Source organism: Bacillus rossius, chromosome 10, assembly GCF_032445375.1.
Source record: "Bacillus rossius redtenbacheri isolate Brsri chromosome 10, Brsri_v3, whole genome shotgun sequence".
Classification (NCBI taxonomy): Eukaryota; Metazoa; Arthropoda; class Insecta; order Phasmatodea; family Bacillidae; genus Bacillus; species Bacillus rossius.
In genome coordinates this window covers 26,286,420-26,307,211 of record NC_086337.1, presented here as the reverse complement: position 1 = coordinate 26,307,211, position 20,792 = coordinate 26,286,420, and the positions used below count along the sequence as shown (strand labels likewise).

The 20,792-nt window shown below is 47.2% G+C and overlaps 1 protein-coding gene across 1 annotated transcript; it reads right to left on the bottom strand.

The window, feature by feature from the left end:
- Nucleotides 1–696: 696 nt before the first annotated feature.
- Nucleotides 697–9,784, bottom strand: LOC134535870 (signal recognition particle 14 kDa protein). Its single transcript, XM_063375211.1, has 4 exons — nt 9,642–9,784; nt 9,484–9,556; nt 1,951–2,063; nt 697–1,455 (listed from the first exon to the last, which is right to left on the bottom strand). Exons 1-4 carry the CDS (start codon nt 9,663–9,665, stop codon nt 1,339–1,341), a joined length of 327 nt encoding a protein of 108 aa, XP_063231281.1. The 5' UTR covers nt 9,666–9,784; the 3' UTR covers nt 697–1,338.
- Nucleotides 9,785–20,792: the final 11,008 nt, after the last annotated feature.

Genomic DNA, 20,792 nt, shown 5'->3' with positions numbered 1-20,792 from the left:
AAAAAAAGAATAAAAAAATTTACACAACAGAACATGTTTTTATGCAACCGGAACTGAACGTTGTTTAAGTTTGTACAGGATCTGCAGTAAAATGTGCGGACATTTAAAGGGCCCTTAAGAAAAAGAAAACAAACCAAGGACATGTTAAGGATTCTAAGGTAGTGTATGGAATCTGCTTAAGTTAGCAACCATGTTATAATTTAGGTATTTATTTACCTACAATTAAATTGATAATCTCCACAACCGAGATTTGGCTGTTAAGTGCAGTAGTTACATACTACTTTATTCCGTGTGGAAGAAGAGAGACTTGAGAATGAAAGGAAAAATGTATGGTTCCAGTTTGGAATTTTAACCAGCATAATTCTGGTCAGTAAAAAAAACTCAATTTTTTTATTTTTCCAATGCTGCAGAGTGGCAGTCCTTAAGTAGGGCTTCGTTTGTGTACCAGCCAAGCAAACAAATCGGTGGTTTCAAATGATCAAACTGTCACAAAGTATTTCTATGGCAGCCACACATTGGTGGTTTAAAATTCTCATAAGAATTGTTACAGTAGTTAACAGTCCTGTAAGAGACAAGAGGCATGACTGTAAAACCTATAAGCCAGTTTCATTGAACAAACTACTATTGCATTATTGCTATTCTTTTATGTTGAAATAGTATTGCGACTTATGTTTGAAATCAATTTCACAAAAAAAATTTATCCACAACATAATTTACTTTCAACATTTTTCAACACAATCAGTTACAAACTTCATTTGTACAAAAGGTTGGGCAAAAGGTGAAATTACAACATAAACACATTTTTATCAAATTTGTGGTCAGGGAGGAGACATTAAAGACCTTCAAAAGCAATAAGGTGATCCATCTTTTTATGAGAAAATAGGTTAGCTATACTACTTGTACATCATAAAACAAATTTCAGACACACACACTCCACATTTATAAATATTTGTAAACTTGAGTTTGTATGTATCTAAAGTATCTATAATTATGAATATTTTTTTCCTGAAATATAGATCAGGGTAGGTAGTCCACTTATTTTTTAACTAATCAAACATATAAAAAGTAAATACCTGAAATGCCAAGAAAAAATAAAAAATCAACGTTCCATATGCTTTAGGAACATACATACCTAAATTTAAAATTTTTTGTACATAACAATAATGCACTGAAACTACATTCACAATTAAAAATACTTTTTTTTTTACTTCTGTACTTTCTGAAGTTGAACTGGAAAGAGCACATTAAAAAAATCATTAAAAACAAACTCTTTACTCCCCCCCCCCCCCCTCTTTTCCCCGAACACAAAATCTTGTCCAACAGTCAAGTTTTAAATTATCACTGTGTCGCTTTCGATTTAACCTTCTTCTTTTTCAGTTTTTTCAAGCCATCCATATTCGACTTCAAAACATTGCAATATGCTAACTGGAACTTGTTGATGTCTTTAGGGTGAACCTGTGAACAAGGAACAACAAAAATAAAAATAAAAATAAAAAAATTAAAAAGTGGTATGATTTTCAAACAACATTTGAAAACAGATGACATCCCTTGTCAAACATGAAAATATTAGAAATTTTAGCGTAGCGATGGGTGCACTCTGAATCTTCTCAAATACAAATCTCAAATTAGAATCACAAAGCGTACCTTGAATCTACCCCTCAAATCCTGAGGGTAAAAAAGTAAAATACGGTACAATAATTAAAAGATATCAACTTTGGTGTGAATACTTTACTTTTATTAAATGTTCGTTTTACGAACTGAGTTTCCAGAACCAATACATGTTGTAACTCTATTTACACAACAACATATAAAAAGTACAAAATACACTGGGAAATAAGAGATGGCCTTGAGTGTGACCTCACGCAAAAGTTGAACAGGTCTACCCGGAGCAGTTCAGAGTCCAGCGCGTAACTGCACGTGTTAAAACTAACAAGACAAAGGACTCCTCACCACTGTGGCTATTTTCTTGCTTCGCAACGTCGCTCGCATCAGACAGGAATACTCGGTTGGTTCCGGCAGGGGCTTGTTCCCTGGCCTCGGGTCGGGCTTGGTGCGACCGTCATCTGCATCAACATCACTGCACGTCACGCAAACAACACACAGTGCTTTTACACTGGCCAGATCAACTACTGCGGAACGATAGCAAGAACCTCTTAACGTTCCGTGATACTCGAATTGTTTCAAATTAAAACTGCTTGAGTATATCATGCACTCTTTAATATCTCCATATTTTGTTTTTCAAATGACAAAAAGATGCTGCTGGAAAAAAAGCAGGCATAGGCTAATTCTAACGCTACACATGAATTTACTGTATCTGTGACTTGTAACTTACCACATTACATTACATTTCAAAGAGAAAGAGAGAGAAAGAAAGAGTGAGGCATGACCAGATTTCTCTCTCTCTCTCTCTCTCACACACACATGCACCTATTATTAGAGAGAAGATTTCATAGTATTTGTTATTGTTGGGACAGTTCATTTTTAAAACAGGGAATTCCGGTATTATGTTTCCAGTTCTATAAATACAGTTTATACTTACCATACACTTAGTATTATTAAAAAATATGGCACTAAAGGGTTTCTTAATACATACTTCATTAAAATAATGCTGTACATGATGCATTTCAACAATAAAAACATGTGTAGTATGCAAGTCTAGGACAGAATTACTCAGAATAATAAAAATAAATCTGCAAGCATCTGTGTGTATGAGAAATGTTATCAACATCAGTAATGTGATGAGTTATTAAGAAATGAAAGATAAAGATATAATTTGCTTTTTCCTATTCTCTAGTCCATACAAACTGGTTAGTGCATACAAACTTCATGCTAAATAAGTGACACTCATTGAGTATCCTATACTATATTAAAATCTTTACATTTTTTATGATAGTAATGTTTTGTAAATTTTTGATTAATTCCAGGTTTTTAGTTCCATTTCAGTGCTTTACAGTGTATTAACTCACATTTTGAAGTTATTGCAGTTAAGTTACATTTCACTGTACAATCTATATATTGTATAATCTATAACTCTTAAAACAAGCACAAAAAAAATTTTAACACAGGAGTTTCTAAAAATATAATAATTTTACTGAGTCAAGGCTACTTTATTATTTTCGAGCATATGTATCATAAAGAGCTAATTTGTCTTCTGTTGGGAAACCAGGATCTCGGAACATTTGAGTGGATTGACCGGGCTAGGACAAGCCATAAGAATCAATGGAGCAGACAGCTATTGTGCTTAACATTTTGTGTCCACTCTATTCACAAAAGATTTTAGAATTTGTTTACAAAATAACTGTATTAATTACGAATGTAACTTTGAATTATTGGTGAGAATCTATTTTTTTCATGCCAATTAGTTAAGAGTCAGTAGCTGGCATGCAGTTCTTCAAACAACTGTTTGCCTAAAAGCATCATTAAAACACAGGTTGGGACATGTCTCCAGTTAACGCACTCAGCAGACAATGCTTTAAACTTTATAATTAATTGTAATTCTTTTAATGTACTCAAGATGAATGTGCATGTCAATCTATTATTTTGAGTTTCGATTCTCTGTCAATGAGCGAATCAAAACCTACTCCCAATTTATTTAGCCTAGATGCACAGCTAATCCGGACTAGATAAACATAATTTGCCTTAAAATTAACGTAGGTAATCAAAGTTTTAAATAGGTAAAAATACAAAAACGTAGGTATTTCCCCCCCCCCCCCCCCCCCCATAAATACGTGTACAATTTTTAAGAGCATGTGCAGACGTCTTTGTCCGCACTTTCACATCATAGCCAACAGAGGATATTAAAAAAATTCAGTAAATTCAGGCTTTTTTTTTTAATCCGGTCCAATTTAACCACATGTGTGGACAAGTGGGGTCCAGATTAGCGAGACTAAAGTGTAAAGATACGGCCACACAGTGAGCTATGCTCGCTATGTTCGCTACACGAGTAAAACAAGCCAGCTGCATCTCAGGTGTCACTGACCACACAAAGCCGTGTTTTCTATGTTCGCTATGTTGGCGACATTGCCAGGTGTTTGGTTCTCCGCTATTTTTATAAAATGTTGTGGACTTCAAGCATGTGAAGATTAACAAAAAGATCTGTTTTCACGCTGAATTGTGCTGTACTTCTGTGTTTGCTTTAAATTAGTATCATGTTGACGGAAAATTTTACTGAAGAAGTACGAAAATACCCATGTTTATGGAATGAATCAACAAAAGACTATAGGAAGCAAGATATGCAGGATAATGCCTGGGATTTGATTTCAAGGGAATGCTATCAAACTGAGATGTATTTATTCTGAAATAATCCATAAATTTGGTTTCGTCCTCGCAAGCAACTGCTTCATCAAATTAGGAAATTCTTCAAATTCATTTCTTTTTAGATTAACTTCAAGAAGTTGTGAAAGCCTGCAGAATATTATCATAGTCGGAATCATCACTTGAATCCCACGGCATGAGTCTCTCCGACATAGCAAACTAGACTGTCCTGTCTGGCAACCAAGTGCAGCGAACATAGCATAGCTGTCTGTGTGGCCTCTCCATAACTTCAGACGCTTGGATGTTCACAAACCGCAGAAAAAATCATTAAACATTAACAAATGTAAAATAAAACTTGGACTATATTTGCTACAGCACACAACAAAGCAGTCTTAAAAAAATTCTAATTCCTAGATCCTTTATTAAAGATGGTCACAATTTTCATTTTCAAGTCTGAATTTTGTCAGCTAAGCTACTATTACCCGGTGCAAACCTATGTACATATGAGTATTTAATTTCACAGTTTAGTTTTTGATGACAAGGAATGACTAACTTGATTGAACTGCCTCAGAAACAAATACTACATATTTCAAAAATATGCTCACCATTTACCTTTGAATTATACTTATCAAATCAATGTTATAATCCTCAAGTGTGTTTCTTCCGCATTTCAGTTAGGCTACCAGTGCCACAACATTAGCTGTTTCCAAATACCTCCTTAAAACACAATTTAGCCTAAAGCTCCTTGAAAGTTAGGCCACGTGTGAAAATAGTCAATCTTATTATGAGCTTCCCAATAGTTATAAGATCCTTACAGAATCACTGATGCAGCTTATCGTCAAATGATGAGTTGTTTGCGCCCTTACATGCATTCTTGTATCCTTTTAGGGGCTTTAGTGGAAATGTGACAATAGTAATAACATCAGCCAACTGCTGAACCACATTTTTTTCCTGTATGTATTATACTGTCAACTGATCAACTTGTTACACAACAATCCACTATTGTCTAGAAAAATATTATGAAGGGTATGTAAAGACCCGGTTGAATAAAGCCCACTGCACACGGTGCAATATTTTCTACTAGTTTGCTTACTAGAATGCTTACTGGTTTCTGTACTGTGTAGGATATAAGTTGAAACACTAGGCGTGCTACAAGTTTCTGCTGCACACGATTCTAGCTGCCTTACTAGTTTTGTTAAGAGAATATTCTCCACAACAAATTTTTATTATGATAATTCACATTTTTTACTGCATACAAACAAGGCTCTTCTTTGTATGCATTTATTAAAAAAGAAGTTGGTCATATAGTCCATTGAAATGTTACATTTTTTAGGCCTTACCTTGCGATTTTTAGAGGACGCAATTTTATTTTTTTGATGTGTAGGGGGGGGGGGGGGGGGGGGGAGGGGGGGTCAGCGTAAATCTAAAAACAAGTTTGTGGGGTCGCCACCCTTGTCCCACGGCCGCTATCTTAAAAATAGGGGTTGAAATAGTTTTTACGATATATCTCTTAAACTATTTATTTGATAAAAAAAAATTGTTAACATTTTTTGTTGCAAATTAAATCCTCTACAACTTTGGTCCAGTAACGTTTTGTCGTAGAACTATAAATAAAAAAGTTATAAGCGAAAATCTTCAGAAATTCGAGAAAAAAAATTATATTTTTCGATATAACTTTTTTTATCATTTTACAAAAAAATTATATCTGACCATTTTTGTAGATAATTTTTTGAGGAACAACTTTTATTCGCATCATTTTTTCATTAAGTCAATAGCTAAGGTTTTACAGCACTCCAAAGTGAGTACTATTTTTCAGTACTCTTAACTATACCTATTTTATACGTGTGTACTAATAATATGTCATCAGTTTTTTTTTGTTATTATAACTTTTTTAATTACAAATTATGCAATATTATTAATAATTAATTATTGACTCTCTTCCCCACCACCCACGAGGTAGAGTCTAGAGGCACGTTTTTTTTTACGTGGTATCCCCAATAGGCATAATCCGGTCACGATTGTATAGTCTGTTTTAAAGGGTTTATTTATAAAATTATATCAAACAAACCGCCTTCTCATAAAAAAAATGATGTTCGTGAAGAGAGATTACAAATAGTTAGAGATGCAGCTGCTATTATTTTGGAAGATATTCGTTCACAGTATTACGAGACAAAGGAGTATCCACCTTCTGATAGTTTTCTAAAGGATGTTAATACTCTAATTCCCGAAACTTTATCAGTTTTATTGAAAGGAATTATTTGCCAATCTAAACGCAAGTCACTAAATGCAGCGGAAAGAAAGTGCACATCAATTGCTCACTCTATCATTGCAGCAACTCGACCTGCTTCATTTATTTCTCCTCTGCTACTTGGAGTTGGATCTTTCTTGTATAAAAAGTATGGCTCCAGTAATCTTATTGATGTTCTTTCATCGTTAGGATTCTCCGCATCCTATAATGACATTTCATTATTCGAAGATTCTTGTGCTTTTCGTCCGGCACGTAATATCTTACCTCATTCTTTTTTTTCAGTTTGTTTTTGACAATGCTGATTTTAATAGCAATACAATTGATGGTAAAAATACTTTCCATGCGATGGGTGGTATTCAATGCGTTACACCTTATAACAGTATCGAAAATGATACCAGTTTACCACGAGTATCCAAAAAAATACCAGCTTCAATTAAATCTACGCTTGGATTAATTCCTATCGCATCCTACTCAAAAGGCAAAACTGTTGGTCTCAGTAAAATAAATGTTTCAGTAATTGAAAGGGCCACACAATCGACCAAAGAAATTGTTCCTACACCTTGTGATTTTATGTGGCTGTATGGTAAATGGTCATGCACTGTGAATATCAGCTTCTTTTGCAAAGGAAACTGTGAAGCGATGTGTGGATGTCGAAAAGCAGGGCTGAAATGTTCTGCAGTGTGCTTCCATTGTTCTGGAGAGACTTGCAGCAACTTAATGGAACTCTCAGAATTAATAAATGAAAATGACTTTGATGATGAACCGCCGACATTAACACCCCTTCCTTCTCCAGTTATCCCACTGGTATTTAATTCAGAAAGCCGATCAGATGCTGAGCCGCAGCCTGGTCCATCGAAACGACTGAGGACGGAGTAGTTCTAATTTAGAAAATCACCGTGGATTATGCCTATTGGGGATACCACGTAAAAAAAAACGTGCCTCTAGACTCTACCTCGTGGGTGGTGGGGAAAAGAGTCAATAATTAATTATTAATAATATTGCAAAATTTGTAATTAAAAAAGTTATAATAACAAAAAAAAAACAATAACTGATGACGTATTATTAGTACACACGTATAATATAGGTATAGTTAAGAGTAGGCCTACTGAAAAATAGTACTCACTTCGGAGCGCTGTAAAACCTTAGCTATTGACTTAATGAAAAAATGATGCGAATAAAGGTTGTTCCTCAAAAAAGATCTACAAAAATGGTCAGATATCATTTTTTCGTAAAATGATAAAAAAAAAGTTATATCGAAAAGTATAAATTTTTTTCTCGAATTTCTGAAGATTTTCGCTTATAACTTTTTTATTTATAGTTCTATGACAAAAAGTTACTGGACCAAAGTTGTAGAGAATTTAATTTGCAACAAAAAATGTTAGCAAATTTTTTTATCAAATAAATAGTTTAAGAGATATATCGTAAAAACCATTTCAACCCCTATTTTCAAGATGGCGGCCGTGGGACAAGGGTGGCGACCCCACAAACTTGGTTTTAGCTTTACACTGACCCCCCCTACACATCAAAAAAATAAAATTGCGTCCTCTAAAAAACGCAACCCCAAATGTAACTTTTCAATGGACCAATAGTCCACGTCTTTCCGTCCATGTTTATCACGACATGCGCGCTTAAAAGTGTAACCAACCCATAGTGCTGTTTTCGTGAGTTCTGATTGGCCACTCCTTAAATATTGGAACACACCAAGCAACAAAAATAGGACGCTGTCTATTACGCAAAACCAGTAGACCAGCTCGTACAGCTACTAGTATCCAGTTTGAATTCGAGTGAAGAAACTAGTAGAGCCAGTACGACTCCTAGCTTACAATATTGTAAGGAATATTGTACCGTGTGCGGCGGGCTTAAGTGTCTAAAACATTCTGATATCCTTTCACGAATAGTTTCTCAATGAGCTAAATGCAGACTTCAATTAAAGGCCAGGCTACATTCACAACAGCACACTCACAGCACATACAAACAGAAGTAGAATGTACACAAACAGCATCTGCTACAATGGAAAATAACACAAAATAGCATGCAAATGGCACACAGAAAGTTGTTGAACTGCTAACTTTACTTCGTACTGTGTACCGAATTTCTGTGCATGACCAATCAGAATACATTACCCCATAGAAAAACAATGGTATTGAGTAGCTAACGAATGTTTTGATAAGTGCATTTCAAAGATAACAAATGAAACTAATTTAAATTGATATTTATCTGTGAGGCAAAGCTTTGAAGTTAACCATTCCTAATTGTTCAAAACTATATTGAAAAATAAATCAACAGCTTCATATTATAAGAGATGACAAAATTCAAACAATTGAAAATGAAAATTTCCAACAAAAATAAAAGGAATTTTTTTTTAATGTGGCTTTCAATTCTGTGCTAAGCATGTGAAACCGTGCAATTTTCATGCTGTTTGCATGCTATCGTGAATGTAGCCTAGGCTTAAGGGTGCAATAGTAAAGGTAGATTCTTTATTGATAGTAAACAAAAATATGGATTTCATTTATTGGTGCACATTGTATTACGTGCACTGCACAAAGTAGTTGTACATATGTTAACTAACTGTGTGGAGTGCAAGTGCTGTTTTCCTATATGCATGTTATTTATTAATGAAGCAATTGATGTTTAATTATCTGATGTCTAATTGTGTAAGTTAAATTTTTGTGCGTGAGCGCTATGCGCGTTTTGAGACTGTAGCACAACAACAAGTAGTTATGGATAGCAAATATGCAAACTCAACATACCACAGGTCTGAATTCAAAAAGCCAAAATAATTTAATCAGTTCCATTTACAATATAGGTACTAGCTGTGACTAAAATATCTTAAATGCAAACGTATGCAAGGAGTTCTATCGGTAGTGTCAACATACATAACCTATATTGACACGTGGAATGACAGCTTGCAGAGGTAAATTATCAATAAGATACTTCACGTAAAATTATTTATAAAATACTGATCTAAAGCAACGACATACATTTCTTCATGGTAATGTAGACAGATCCTCTATTCCTCGAACGCTGGAACATCCGGGTTAACTCTCCCAAAAACTGAAAATAAACAAAATTGTACTTCAAAAACTTAAATTACCGGCTAGAAACAGATTAATTCATTAAAGATAAAAGCGTCACTTACGCCTTCATTATCCAATAGAACCATATTAACAAGTCACATTACAAAATTAAATTACTTCAATAAATAAACTACTTTCGGACCATCAACACAAAGATTATAGATTAAACATAATCTAACATTCCGAAACAAAGGCAGGGAAAAAACCACAGAAATAGAAGTAACCAGATAGAGTTCATGGCTGCGAATGTGTAACCAAACAAACTTTGACGTGGAATGTACCAATATGGCAACCGTATTTACAATCTGCCGAGCCAGCCCACATTGAGAACCAAAAAAATGCATTGGTGCTACGTGTTTTGATACGCAACAACATGGTTTTGAATTTGACGCCGACCGCCAATGCTCCTCTGTCGCATAGACCGCTATGCCTCATCAACGTCTCGTAAAAACGTGTGCACCGAACGCGCTCGTGCGCGCAGCAAAGTGCAGTGCGTGCGACGAGGCGAACGCCGTGCAACGAGTGCTGTGCCGGCGGAAGGATCCGGCTGGGTGTGGCATATCCTTCCGCCGCACTACAACAGATTATTATAATTATGTTTTCCACAGGTTTTATTAAACATTATTTTCTATTAATTAACAATTCAGTCTTTGCTAAATCATGTTTCACTGTGCGATTTGTCCCGAACCTGGCCGGTTCAGTTTCCCGCGAAATTCACACGTTTCCGCGGGAGGGCTGGTGGGGGAGGGGGGTCGCGCGCGGCGACACCGGCAGTGTCCTTCGAGAGCTCAACCAGGCCGGCAGACTGCGCGCAACGCGGAACCTTCAACCTTTGCTTTCACCGACATGTAGTTTTCAATAGTGTAATTTCTTTTCAACCTTTTTACATACAGTTCCGCGGTCGGCCTAAATTTACCATGAGGTACTTAACTTAATTAAATTAGTGCTCCGAGATGAGTGTTCTACGTCATACGTAAGTACTGTGGGGAGTTTATGTGAATTTACGTCGGTGCTTCACGCCCCAACCTAGCCTACCGGCTACATAGTTTTGGCTCGCACGGGGCAGCCAGCAGGCAACGCGTGCCATCGAACTTTATAACGAGTCAGTCCCTGGGACACACCTAGACACCACGTAGAGTCGCCGGAGACACGGGCCTACGTGCTGCTAGCCCAGTTTACTAAGAGCTAGGTAATAGTGTAGTGTATTGTTCGTCAAGATACCGTGTGCCATGTCAGAGTGTATTTTTGTAACTATCGCGTCACGTGTACAAGTCCGCCCCTCACGCGCATTAAAACCGTGAGCCGCCACTGAGGAAGTGAGCTGCGCGTGTGACTAGTCGCGTCGGGCAAACCGTTACGGCCAGAACGGGCAGCACCATGTATTGGGCTGTGCTGTATTAAATTCACTAACTAAATTTTGTGTTATTCTTCAGGCGTCCCGAGTGGCCATAACAGCTCGGGGGGCCCTACTGCGTTGACCCCTACCTCTAGCCACAAGGCCGAATCCTCCCTGAGATCACGAACCCAAACCAAAATCACGTCTAAATAATCAGAGATAGCGGGGACGGCGTCAAATTAATTGGAGTTTTTATGCGAGTATATGAAGTAATATTCCATGAAAATGAAATCACACTTGAATAAAGATGCTTTAAATTTTCCTGTGGTTTATTTATATCGTTTAAATGATGTGTGTCGCTCTTTGGAGCACAATGAGATGTGATAGTTCTCGCCTTTTTATAATACGATGTGTTCTTAAATTTGTGTTTGTCTCCACTTCAATGCTTTAAATAACGTTTTGTTGAATTACAAGAGATTCCAAATAAAGCTGGTTCAGGCACAAGGTTCTTACACAGTAAATATGAGTCTTCTCCTACATAAATTACCTGTTGTTTGTTGTGGCAGTTGCAACACTAGGGTGAATATCACCACACACATTTATCGTCTTGACATCGTACGGACGAAGGCCACTCCAAAGCCCGACCTGCACCCGCCAGTAATCGGCTCCGCTAACGGAAAGCACCCCTAGCCATGGCCCACCTGAGTCAAGTGAGCGGACCGCAGCCCAATGTAGAGAATAGCGAACCATTTTAATTACACATGCAATGCACTCCCCGTGCCTACAAAATTCCCCACACAATAATAAAGTAATCAGAAACAAACAAAAGCCCCTAACTAATAGAGTGCGATGTAGGAGTGCCCGGGTCACTCACGTGTAGCTTTCTACTAAAACAGCTGTGAGTGCAACCCTTGTGGCCTTCAGCCTAAATTCAGTAGTGAAATGTGTGACAATGCCGTCGTCCGGGGTCTCGGGCTCGAGTCCCGGTGTGGCTCCTAGTGGGAAAAGGCGGTTCTTGATCTGTGTTGTCCGGGTGGGCGCCAGACTAGCTCGTTTCTAGTCGTGAATTTGGGGTCGTGGATGTATGTGCCCCTGCGTGGCCCACTAGGGCCGGCGGCGGTGTTGCGTGAGATGATTTTAAATAAGAGACGTGGAGTTGAGGTGGCGGTGTCGTACCTTTTATTCAGAGGAGCGAGTCGTACACAATACAACACTCTACAGAGGTCCCCGGGGGTTTTACTTGTTATTCCGTGGCGCCGTATTGTTTGTGTTCCGCGTTACGTGGCCTCGGATGCTGTTATGTCTCAGACGTCTCACTGGGTACGCAGGTAACGTAATTTCGTAATACAAAGGCGGGACACAAAATACACTGAATTAAGGGGGCGCGTACAGGTTACGTGGCACTCGTTACTCGGGTAACGTAAGTTAGCAATACAAAATACGGGATACAAAAATACACTGAATTAAGGGGGTGCGCACAAGTTACGTGGCACTCGTTACTCGGGTAACGTAAGTTAGCAATACAAAACACGGGATACAAAAATACACTGGATTAAGGGGGCGCGCACAAGTTACGTGGCACTCGTTACTCGGGTAACGTAAGTTAGCAGTACAAAATACGGGATACAAAAATACACTGAATTAAGGGGCGGGCGATTGGAGACGGCCAATCCCGTATGCAAATGTCTCGGCGCGGGTGTGGTGCCCACTGTGGTGAAACACGCACCGCAATTAAGTTTGTCCAAGTTCCCTTGCGGGTTTGTGGTCAGCGCCGTGCGCGTGACCTTAAACAAAGTTCTGTACGTTGCGGGAGACGGCCCGTGCCGTATGCTGAAGAGCAGCCCCGCTGACCAAGTGTGGTGCGGGGTGTCCTTAAGTTGATGCGGCCGGATTAGGTCCGGGACCGAAAAAAGGGACCGGGTACTCACGGAGAGGTTAAGTAATAAAAGGGGTTTGGTTAATTAGTGACTATATTTACCGGACGTTACTTTCAATGTAGACAAAGGATGTTGCCTCTCCGTGGGACGTAGGTCCGCCCCGGTCCATGAGCTGCGCTGAACTGCCGAACTGGCATGGCGTCCGAGGGAGGCTCGGCCTCTCTCGCGCCAGGCGTGACCTCATTACGCTAGACTCCAAACGGGTGTGTCTGGAAGAGATTTTATTGTCGCTAAAATTCTCATTTAATGTTTCAGGAGGAATGGGTACGGTTCTTCTCTTGTCTACTCAGGTTTCCGCGGCTTTCTCTTTAATTGCTGTTCGGGTCGCCTGACTCGGGTGGGCCATGGCCAGGGGTGTGTTCCGTTAGCGGGAGCGTATACTGGCGGGTGCAGGTCGGGCTCTGGGGTGGTCGTCGGCCAGACGACGTCAAACGCCCCCCCCCCCCCCCCTGTGAAGCCCGACCTTGCGCCGCTTATGGTCCCGCTAACATGGGGCCACCCCTAGCTCCGGCCGCTCCATCCCGGCGTGGTTCGCGGCTCAGCAGCTGGTTGGCTCCGCGTACTGGACCTGGTGATCAAGGCCGACTGGGCCAACGTGCGCGCCGCCCCGGTTGCCGTCGTGGCAGGTGTGCCGGGGGCGGCGTCGCAGCGCCTGTGCGGGGTCTGCGGCTGATAGGGTCAGCGCACTGGACCTGGTGATCGTGGCCGACTGGGCCAACGTGCGCGCCGCCCCGGTTGCCGTCGTGGCAGACGTGCCGGGGGCGGCGTCGTGGCGCCTGGGTGGGGTCAGCGGCTGATAGGCATGCCGGGGGTGGCGTCGTGGTGCCGGTGGTGGCCAGGGTGCCGGCCGGCAGGGGTGGCGGCGACCAAGGTCAGGTGGCTCTCGGCAGGCGGGCAGCAAGCGCGGGTGGCGCTCGGCACGGCCCGGCTCAGCCATGTCGACATGCGGGCGTTTCGCGGCCCGTCGTGCCAGACGGATGACAGGCGTCATCGTCTGAGTGACGGTCACGTGCGGTGGTGGGGCGGTCGGGGGTCCAGGTGCCGTGGCGTCGACCTGCATTGCCTCAGGCAGATGCAGGGAGCTCGGGCGACCCGGTAGCCGCGGTGTCGTCACGGTGTGGCGTCGTGGCGCCTCTTGAGGGCAGAGTGCGCGTCGCCTCGGCAGCTGCTGTGGCAGACTGTTTGAGGGGCGGCGTCGTGTCGCCTCTTGAGGGCAGAGTGCGCGTCGCCTCGGTGGCTGCTGTGGCAGACTGTCCGAGGGGCGGCGTCGTGGCGCCTCTTGAGGGCAGAGTGGGCTTCGCCTCGGCAGCTGCTGTGGCAGGCTGTCCGAGGGGCGGCGTCGTGGCGCCTCTTGAGGGCAGAGTGCGCGTCGCCTCGGCAGCTGCTGTGGCAGGCTGTCCGAGGGGCGGCGTCGTGGCGCCTCTTGAGGGCAGAGTGCGCGTCGCCTCGGCAGCTGCTGTGGCAGGCTGTCCGAGGGGCGGCGTCGTGGCGCCTCTTGAGGGCAGAGTGCGCGTCGCCTCGGCAGCTGCTGTGGCAGGCTGTCCGAGGGGCGGCGTCGTGGCGCCTCTTGAGGGCAGAGTGCGCGTCGCCTCGGTGGCTGCTGTGGCAGACTGTCCGAGGGGCGGCGTCGTGTCGCCTCTTGAGGGCAGAGTGCGCGTCGCCTCGGTGGCTGCTGTGGCAGACTGTCCGAGGGGCGGCATCGTGGCGCCTCTTGAGGGCAGAGTGCGCGTCGCCTCGGCGGCTGCTGTGGCAGACTGTCCGAGGGGCGGCGTCGTGGCGCCTCTTGAGGGCAGAGTGCGCGTCGCCTCGGCAGCTGCTGTGGCAGGCTGTCCGAGGGGCGGCGTCGTGGCGCCTCTTGAGGGCAGAGTGCGCGTCGCCTCGGCAGCTGCTGTGGCAGGCTGTCCGAGGGGCGGCGTCGTGGCGCCTCTTGAGGGCAGAGTGCGCGTCGCCTCGGCAGCTGCTGTGGCAGGCTGTCCGAGGGGCGGCGTCGTGGCGCCTCTTGAGGGCAGAGTGCGCGTCGCCTCGGCAGCTGCTGTGGCAGGCTGTCCGAGGGGCGGCGTCGTAGCGCCTCTTGAGGGCAGTGTGCGCTTCGCCTCGGCAGCTGCTGTGGCAGGCTGTCCGAGGGGCGGCGTCGTGGCGCCTCTTGAGGGCAGAGTGCGCGTCGCCTCGGCAGCTGCTGTGGCAGGCTGTCCGAGGGGCAGCGTCGTGGCGCCTCTAGCGTTTTTGATGTTTCAGGCGGTGACGAAGACGGCGTCGACGTCGACGTCGTGCGCGTCTGTCTCGTTTTGGTGGGCTCCATCCCCTGTGCCTCGAAGCCAGGCGGGCACCGCGGGGCGAGTCCCGGTGGCGGGGCCTCGCACAGGCATCTTGGCGTCGTGGCCCTGGGCGTTTCGTTTTCCAGCGTCCCTTTCGAGACCGCGTACTCGTGTGGTAGTGACGACGGCTGCATGTCGTTGAAGCCAGGCGGTGGCGACGGTGTGGCGCGACGTGTCGGTGCCAAGTCTGGTGGCGTCCCGGTTGAGGCGTGTGTCGTAGACGACGCGGGTTGCGTCGGAACGGTCCTTCGCGGCACTGTGACAGTGGTCAGGTGCGGTGGCAAGGCCATCCCGGCTTCGTGGGGTGTCTCCGACACGATGCGGGTTCGGGTCGTCGTGGCAGACTGCGGTGGGACGGTCGGCGTCGTGCGTCGTTCGGTCGGCTGTGGCGGGTCAAGCATCGTCACAGTCATGTTGAGTGGCGTCAGGTCTGCGAGGGGTGTTGAGGCTGGTGGCGTTGGGCCCGGAGGCGGAGGGAGCAGGATTGGCGGCGAGAGGGTGACGAGTGTCGGCGTCGGGACGGAAGGCGTCCTTGGTGAGGCGTAGTGCGTCGGCGTGAGTGGCGTCAAGTCGATGAAGCGTGGACCCGCTGGTGACGGTGTTTCCAGACTTGGTTCGGGAGGCGAGAGGGTCTACAAGGGACGTCGAGGTTGGTGGCTCCGGGACAGGAGGCGGTGGGGCGGGATTGCTGGCGTCAGGAAGCCGAGCGTCGGCGTCGGGACGGAAGGTGGCGGGAACATGGTACGTGACGGTGCGGATGTCGTCGGGACGTGCGTTCGTAGTACGTCGTGCGTCGGCGTGGGTGGTGTCCGAATGTCGTGGATCGTCGCGGCGTATCGTCGGGGAGGAATTATTAGCGTCGCTGCCCTGTACTGCACCTGGGTGGCTCGTTTTGCGGTACATCGCGTGCACGTGAGCGTGAAGGACTCGCGCTTCAAAGTCCCGTCACGCTCGGTGGTGCAGTCACGATGCCACAGGCTGTCACATTCGTCGCAGTGATAGCCCCCGCTACTTCCTCCGGGACACAACCGGCTTCCACACATCGTCATCCCGTATGTGCGGTACTCTTCACAATAGCCGCACTCGTACCCAGCGGCGGTCCTGCCGTATAAGTACCCACTCGGGCAGGGGTGGTAACACCCGATGCATCTGTCCGCATCCATCTCTGCGCACTTGGTGCTCCTGTTATCGTGCGTGTTTTTCACTCGCGGCTCTGTGCGCGCTGTGCAAGTCTGTGCGCGGGGTCGCGTTCGCCGGCTGGGCAGGTGCCCGGACAGCCGCACAAAACGGAGGCGAAAACGGTCCGCGCGGAGTGGGGGTATCAGGATGGTTGCCCGAAGCGGATAGCGTGAAGAGGGGTGGCGAGGTGGGGGCCGGTGCCCGGACAGCCGCACAAAGAGGAGGCGAAAACGGTCCGCGCGGAGTGGGGGTGGTGACGTTGCTCCGTTGCTCGCCTCGCCGTGATGACGTGCGGGGGTGGGGGTGGTTGGAGTGTCCTTTGTCCGCTTGCCTCGTCGCGCCGGTCTGTCTGGCCTTCGACCCTTCCTGTGTCCAAAATGGCCGTTTCGTGTCTCCGCTGTCGCCTGTTGGTGAATTTATCTCGAAAATGTCCAGAAGGGGGAGAAAAAAAAATTTTCACGTTATTTTCTGCCCCACGCAGCGGGCGCCAAATGCCGTCGTCCGGGGTCTCGGGCTCGAGTCCCGGTGTGGCTCCTAGTGGGAAAAGGCGGTTCTTGATCTGTGTTGTCCGGGTGGGCGCCAGACTAGCTCGTTTCTAGTCGTGAATTTGGGGTCGTGGATGTATGTGCCCCTGCGTGGCCCACTAGGGCCGGCGGCGGTGTTGCGTGAGATGATTTTAAATAAGAGACGTGGAGTTGAGGTGGCGGTGTCGTACCTTTTATTCAGAGGAGCGAGTCGTACACAATACAACACTCTACAGAGGTCCCCGGGGGGTTTTACTTGTTATTCCGTGGCGCCGTATTGTTTGTATTCCGCGTTACGTGGCCTCGGATGCTGTTATGTCTCAGACGTCTCACTGGGTACGCAGGTAACGTAATTTCGTAACACAAAAGCGGGACACAAAATACACTGAATTAAGGGGGCGCGTACAGGTTACGTGGCACTCGTTACTCGGGTAACGTAAGTTAGCAATACAAAATACGGGATACAAAAATACACTGAATTAAGGGGGTGCGTACAAGTTACGTGGCACTCGTTACTCGGGTAACGTAAGTTAGCAATACAAAACACGGGATACAAAAATACACTGGATTAAGGGGGCGCGCACAAGTTACGTGGCACTCGTTACTCGGGTAACGTAAGTTAGCAGTACAAAATACGGGATACAAAAATACACTGAATTAAGGGGCGGGCGATTGGAGACGGCCAATCCCGTATGCAAATGTCTCGGCGCGGGTGTGGTGCCCACTGTGGTGAAACACGCACCGCAATTAAGTTTGTCCAAGTTCCCTTGCGGGTTTGTGGTCAGCGCCGTGCGCGTGACCTTAAATAAAGTTCTGTACGTTGCGGGAGACGGCCCGTGCCGTATGCTGAAGAGCAGCCCCGCTGACCAAGTGTGGTGCGGGGTGTCCTTAAGTTGATGCGGCCGGATTAGGTCCGGGACCGAAAAAAGGGACCGGGTACTCACGGAGAGGTTAAGTAATAAAAGGGGTTTGGTTAATTAGTGACTATATTTACCGGACGTTACTTTCAATGTAGACAAAGGATGTTGCCTCTCCGTGGGACGTAGGTCCGCCCCGGTCCATGAGCTGCGCTGAACTGCCGAACTGGCATGGCGTCCGAGGGAGGCTCGGCCTCTCTCGCGCCAGGCGTGACCTCATTACGCTAGACTCCAAACGGGTGTGTCTGGAAGAGATTTTATTGTCGCTAAAATCCTCATTTAATGTTTCAGGAGGAATGGGTACGGTTCTTCTCTTGTCTACTCAGGTTTCCGCGGCTTTGTCTTTAATTGCTGTTCGGGTCGCCTGACTCGGGTGGGCCATGGCCAGGGGTGTGTTCCGTTAGTGGGAGCGTATACTGGCGGGTGCAGGTCGGGCTCTGGGGTGGTCGTCGGCCAGACGACGTCACGATTACACTCCACGCGTTATCTGAGAGGAACACCTGCGTGCCTCTACGTGTGTTTACTTATTAAGCCCTCACGCCAGTCGCAGTTGAGGGAGAGCGTTCGATTAGCATCGACTAACATTGAGCTAGCCTGGCGCCTTCCCGGAACAGAAATCGCTAAGAAAGCCAGCCACTCCGCGCGGACCGTTTTCGCCTCCTCTTTGTGCGGCTGTCCGGGCACCTACCCCCACCTCGTCACTCCGCTCCACGCTCTCCGCTTCGGGCAACCATCCCGATACCCCCACTCCGCGCGGACCGTTTTCGCCTCCTCTTTGTGCGGCTGTCCGGGCACCTGCCCGCCGCCGATCTAAAACCCGCGCGCTACAACACGCGCCCAGACTACGAACAGCCCGTCACAGACGGCGAACTTGAACGTACAACATACAGCTCAACATGCAGGCACCACCTACAGACCTCGTGTGCACGCGTTGCCTATTACCAAGGGAAATAGACCTATTGACGGGATCACTGCCGTGGTACAGGACATGCCAATGCGCGAACACCCGGGACAACGTCACCGAACAGACCTGGGGCAAGCCCTGGAGCGAGACGTTACTCGGCGAGCCGCACACCCAATTACCGTGGTCATGGGCACCGCTTAAGACGGAGGCACAAGCTAACGTCACACTGGGAGGCATACTACCGACTATGGGCCTCACGAGTGCCCGGACCAATCTGGCACCCAAATACATCCCACCACCAAGCGCAATCACCGGACCAAACATGGGGATGCATACACGCAACCCGTGCTACACAGGGAAGTTAGCACTACCCGAGTTCAGCGGAATAGGGCACGAAGTACCCAGAGACTTCCTAACACACTGCGAGGTTAGACTGGCACGGTCCGGAATACCGACCGATGAATGGTCGGGGCAAGCGAGCGAACAGCTGAAGGGGACCGCCCGCCAATGGTGGAACATCTGGGGACGCTTCGGCATGCCCTGGGAGGAGTTTGCCACGTCATTCAACCGCCGATTTGACACGGAACACGCACTGGTCCAATGCACGACACAGTTCTATGGCGAACGCCAACGCGACGGCGAACCCGTCGAGCAGTTTCTGGCCAAGAAAATGCAACTGTTCAATCGAGTAGCACCCGGCGCCGCGCCAGCCACCGCGCTCGCAACCATTACCACCCTCCTACACAATGAACTGCAACCGTTCATGCGGTGTTACCGCGCAGAGGAAGTCGAGGATTACGTCCGACAAGCCATAGACACAGAACGGAACATCCGGGGACTGCGACACTACGACCCCCCGAACACCGACCGGGACCTGGCCAGACGCCCAATGGGTCAGAGAATAGCCAGCGTCCAGAACAGGGAAGCAGGGGGCTACCCACCCGACCGCCCGCGACGAGCCATCGAGGACGCACCACCACCTGGTAGGCCCGATGGGTCATCGACACAGCAGGAACCCCCACTACCGCGATGCCAGTTGGGCTGCCCCGCAGGTACCCGCCACTGGCATGTCGACTGCCCACGCCGGCAAACACCACCCTTCACCAACACGTCGGGAAACGCCCATCCGGGGGCACGGCGGTAAAACCCGCGCCTCCGAGTAACCCGAGCCAACCCACACCCGCCGCGGAAGCAGCCACACCGCAGATAAACCAGCTAGTCCGCCCTCGCGACGGCCTACTCCGTATCCCAGTGGAAGTCAACGGGCAACCCACGGCGGCCCTGGTAGACACGGGCGCGAGCCACGTGTTCGTGGCCCCCCACCTGGTACCCCCCGGCGCGCTGCAGCCCCACCAAGCCGAGTTACGGTTAGCAACCAGCACGCAACCGGGAAGGACAGTGGGGCAAGCCGAACTCGAGGTACGCATTCGGGACGACGTCACCACGGTAACCGCCCTAGTGGTGGAGGACTTACACGAAGGGATAGTACTAGGCCAACCATGGTTAGCGAGACAAGATGCGGTGATCGAAATGAAACCCAGACGAGTTTACATTGGCACCCGCGAGCGGCTCACGGTGTACGCCATAGGCACTACCCCCGAGAGTCAGGGGGAGAAAGTAACCTTAGACCAGTTCCGCCACAACGTCCCCCACGAGTACCGAGCAGCAGTGGAACGCGTGTTGGCAGAAAGGCAGGACGTCTTCGCGGTAGCCGACCCACTGAAACGCACCACCATCACCGAACACCACATCCCGACCACCCACGACAACCCAGTACACGAGGCCCCGAGAGGCTACGGGTTCTGGGAGCAGAGGGCCATCCGGGAGCAAGTGGCGGACATGCTTCGCGACGGGGTAGTCGAGCCGTCCAACAGTCATTACAATGCTTGCGTCGTATTAGCCCCAAAGAAAGACGGTTCGCTACGCTTCTGCGTCGATTTTCGGCCGCTAAACGCGATCACGATTAGCTCACCCCCACCTCAAATCAGCGTCGACGCCGCCGTAGCCGGACTCGGCCGCGCGAAAGTCTTCAGTACGCTCGACCTGAAGGCTGGGTACTGGCAAGTGCCCATACGGGCGGAAGACAGGGGGAAAACCGCGT

Coding starts and splice junctions, on each gene's coding strand:
- LOC134535870 (XM_063375211.1), bottom strand. CDS start 9,665: ATGGTTCTATTGGATAATGAAGGC. Junction 9,557..9,641: donor TTCTATTGGATAATGAAGGC/GTAAGTGACGCT, acceptor GTTTATTTTCAG/TTTTTGGGAGAGTTAACCCG. Junction 1,456..1,950: donor GCAAGAAAATAGCCACAGTG/GTGAGGAGTCCT, acceptor CCTTGTTCACAG/GTTCACCCTAAAGACATCAA.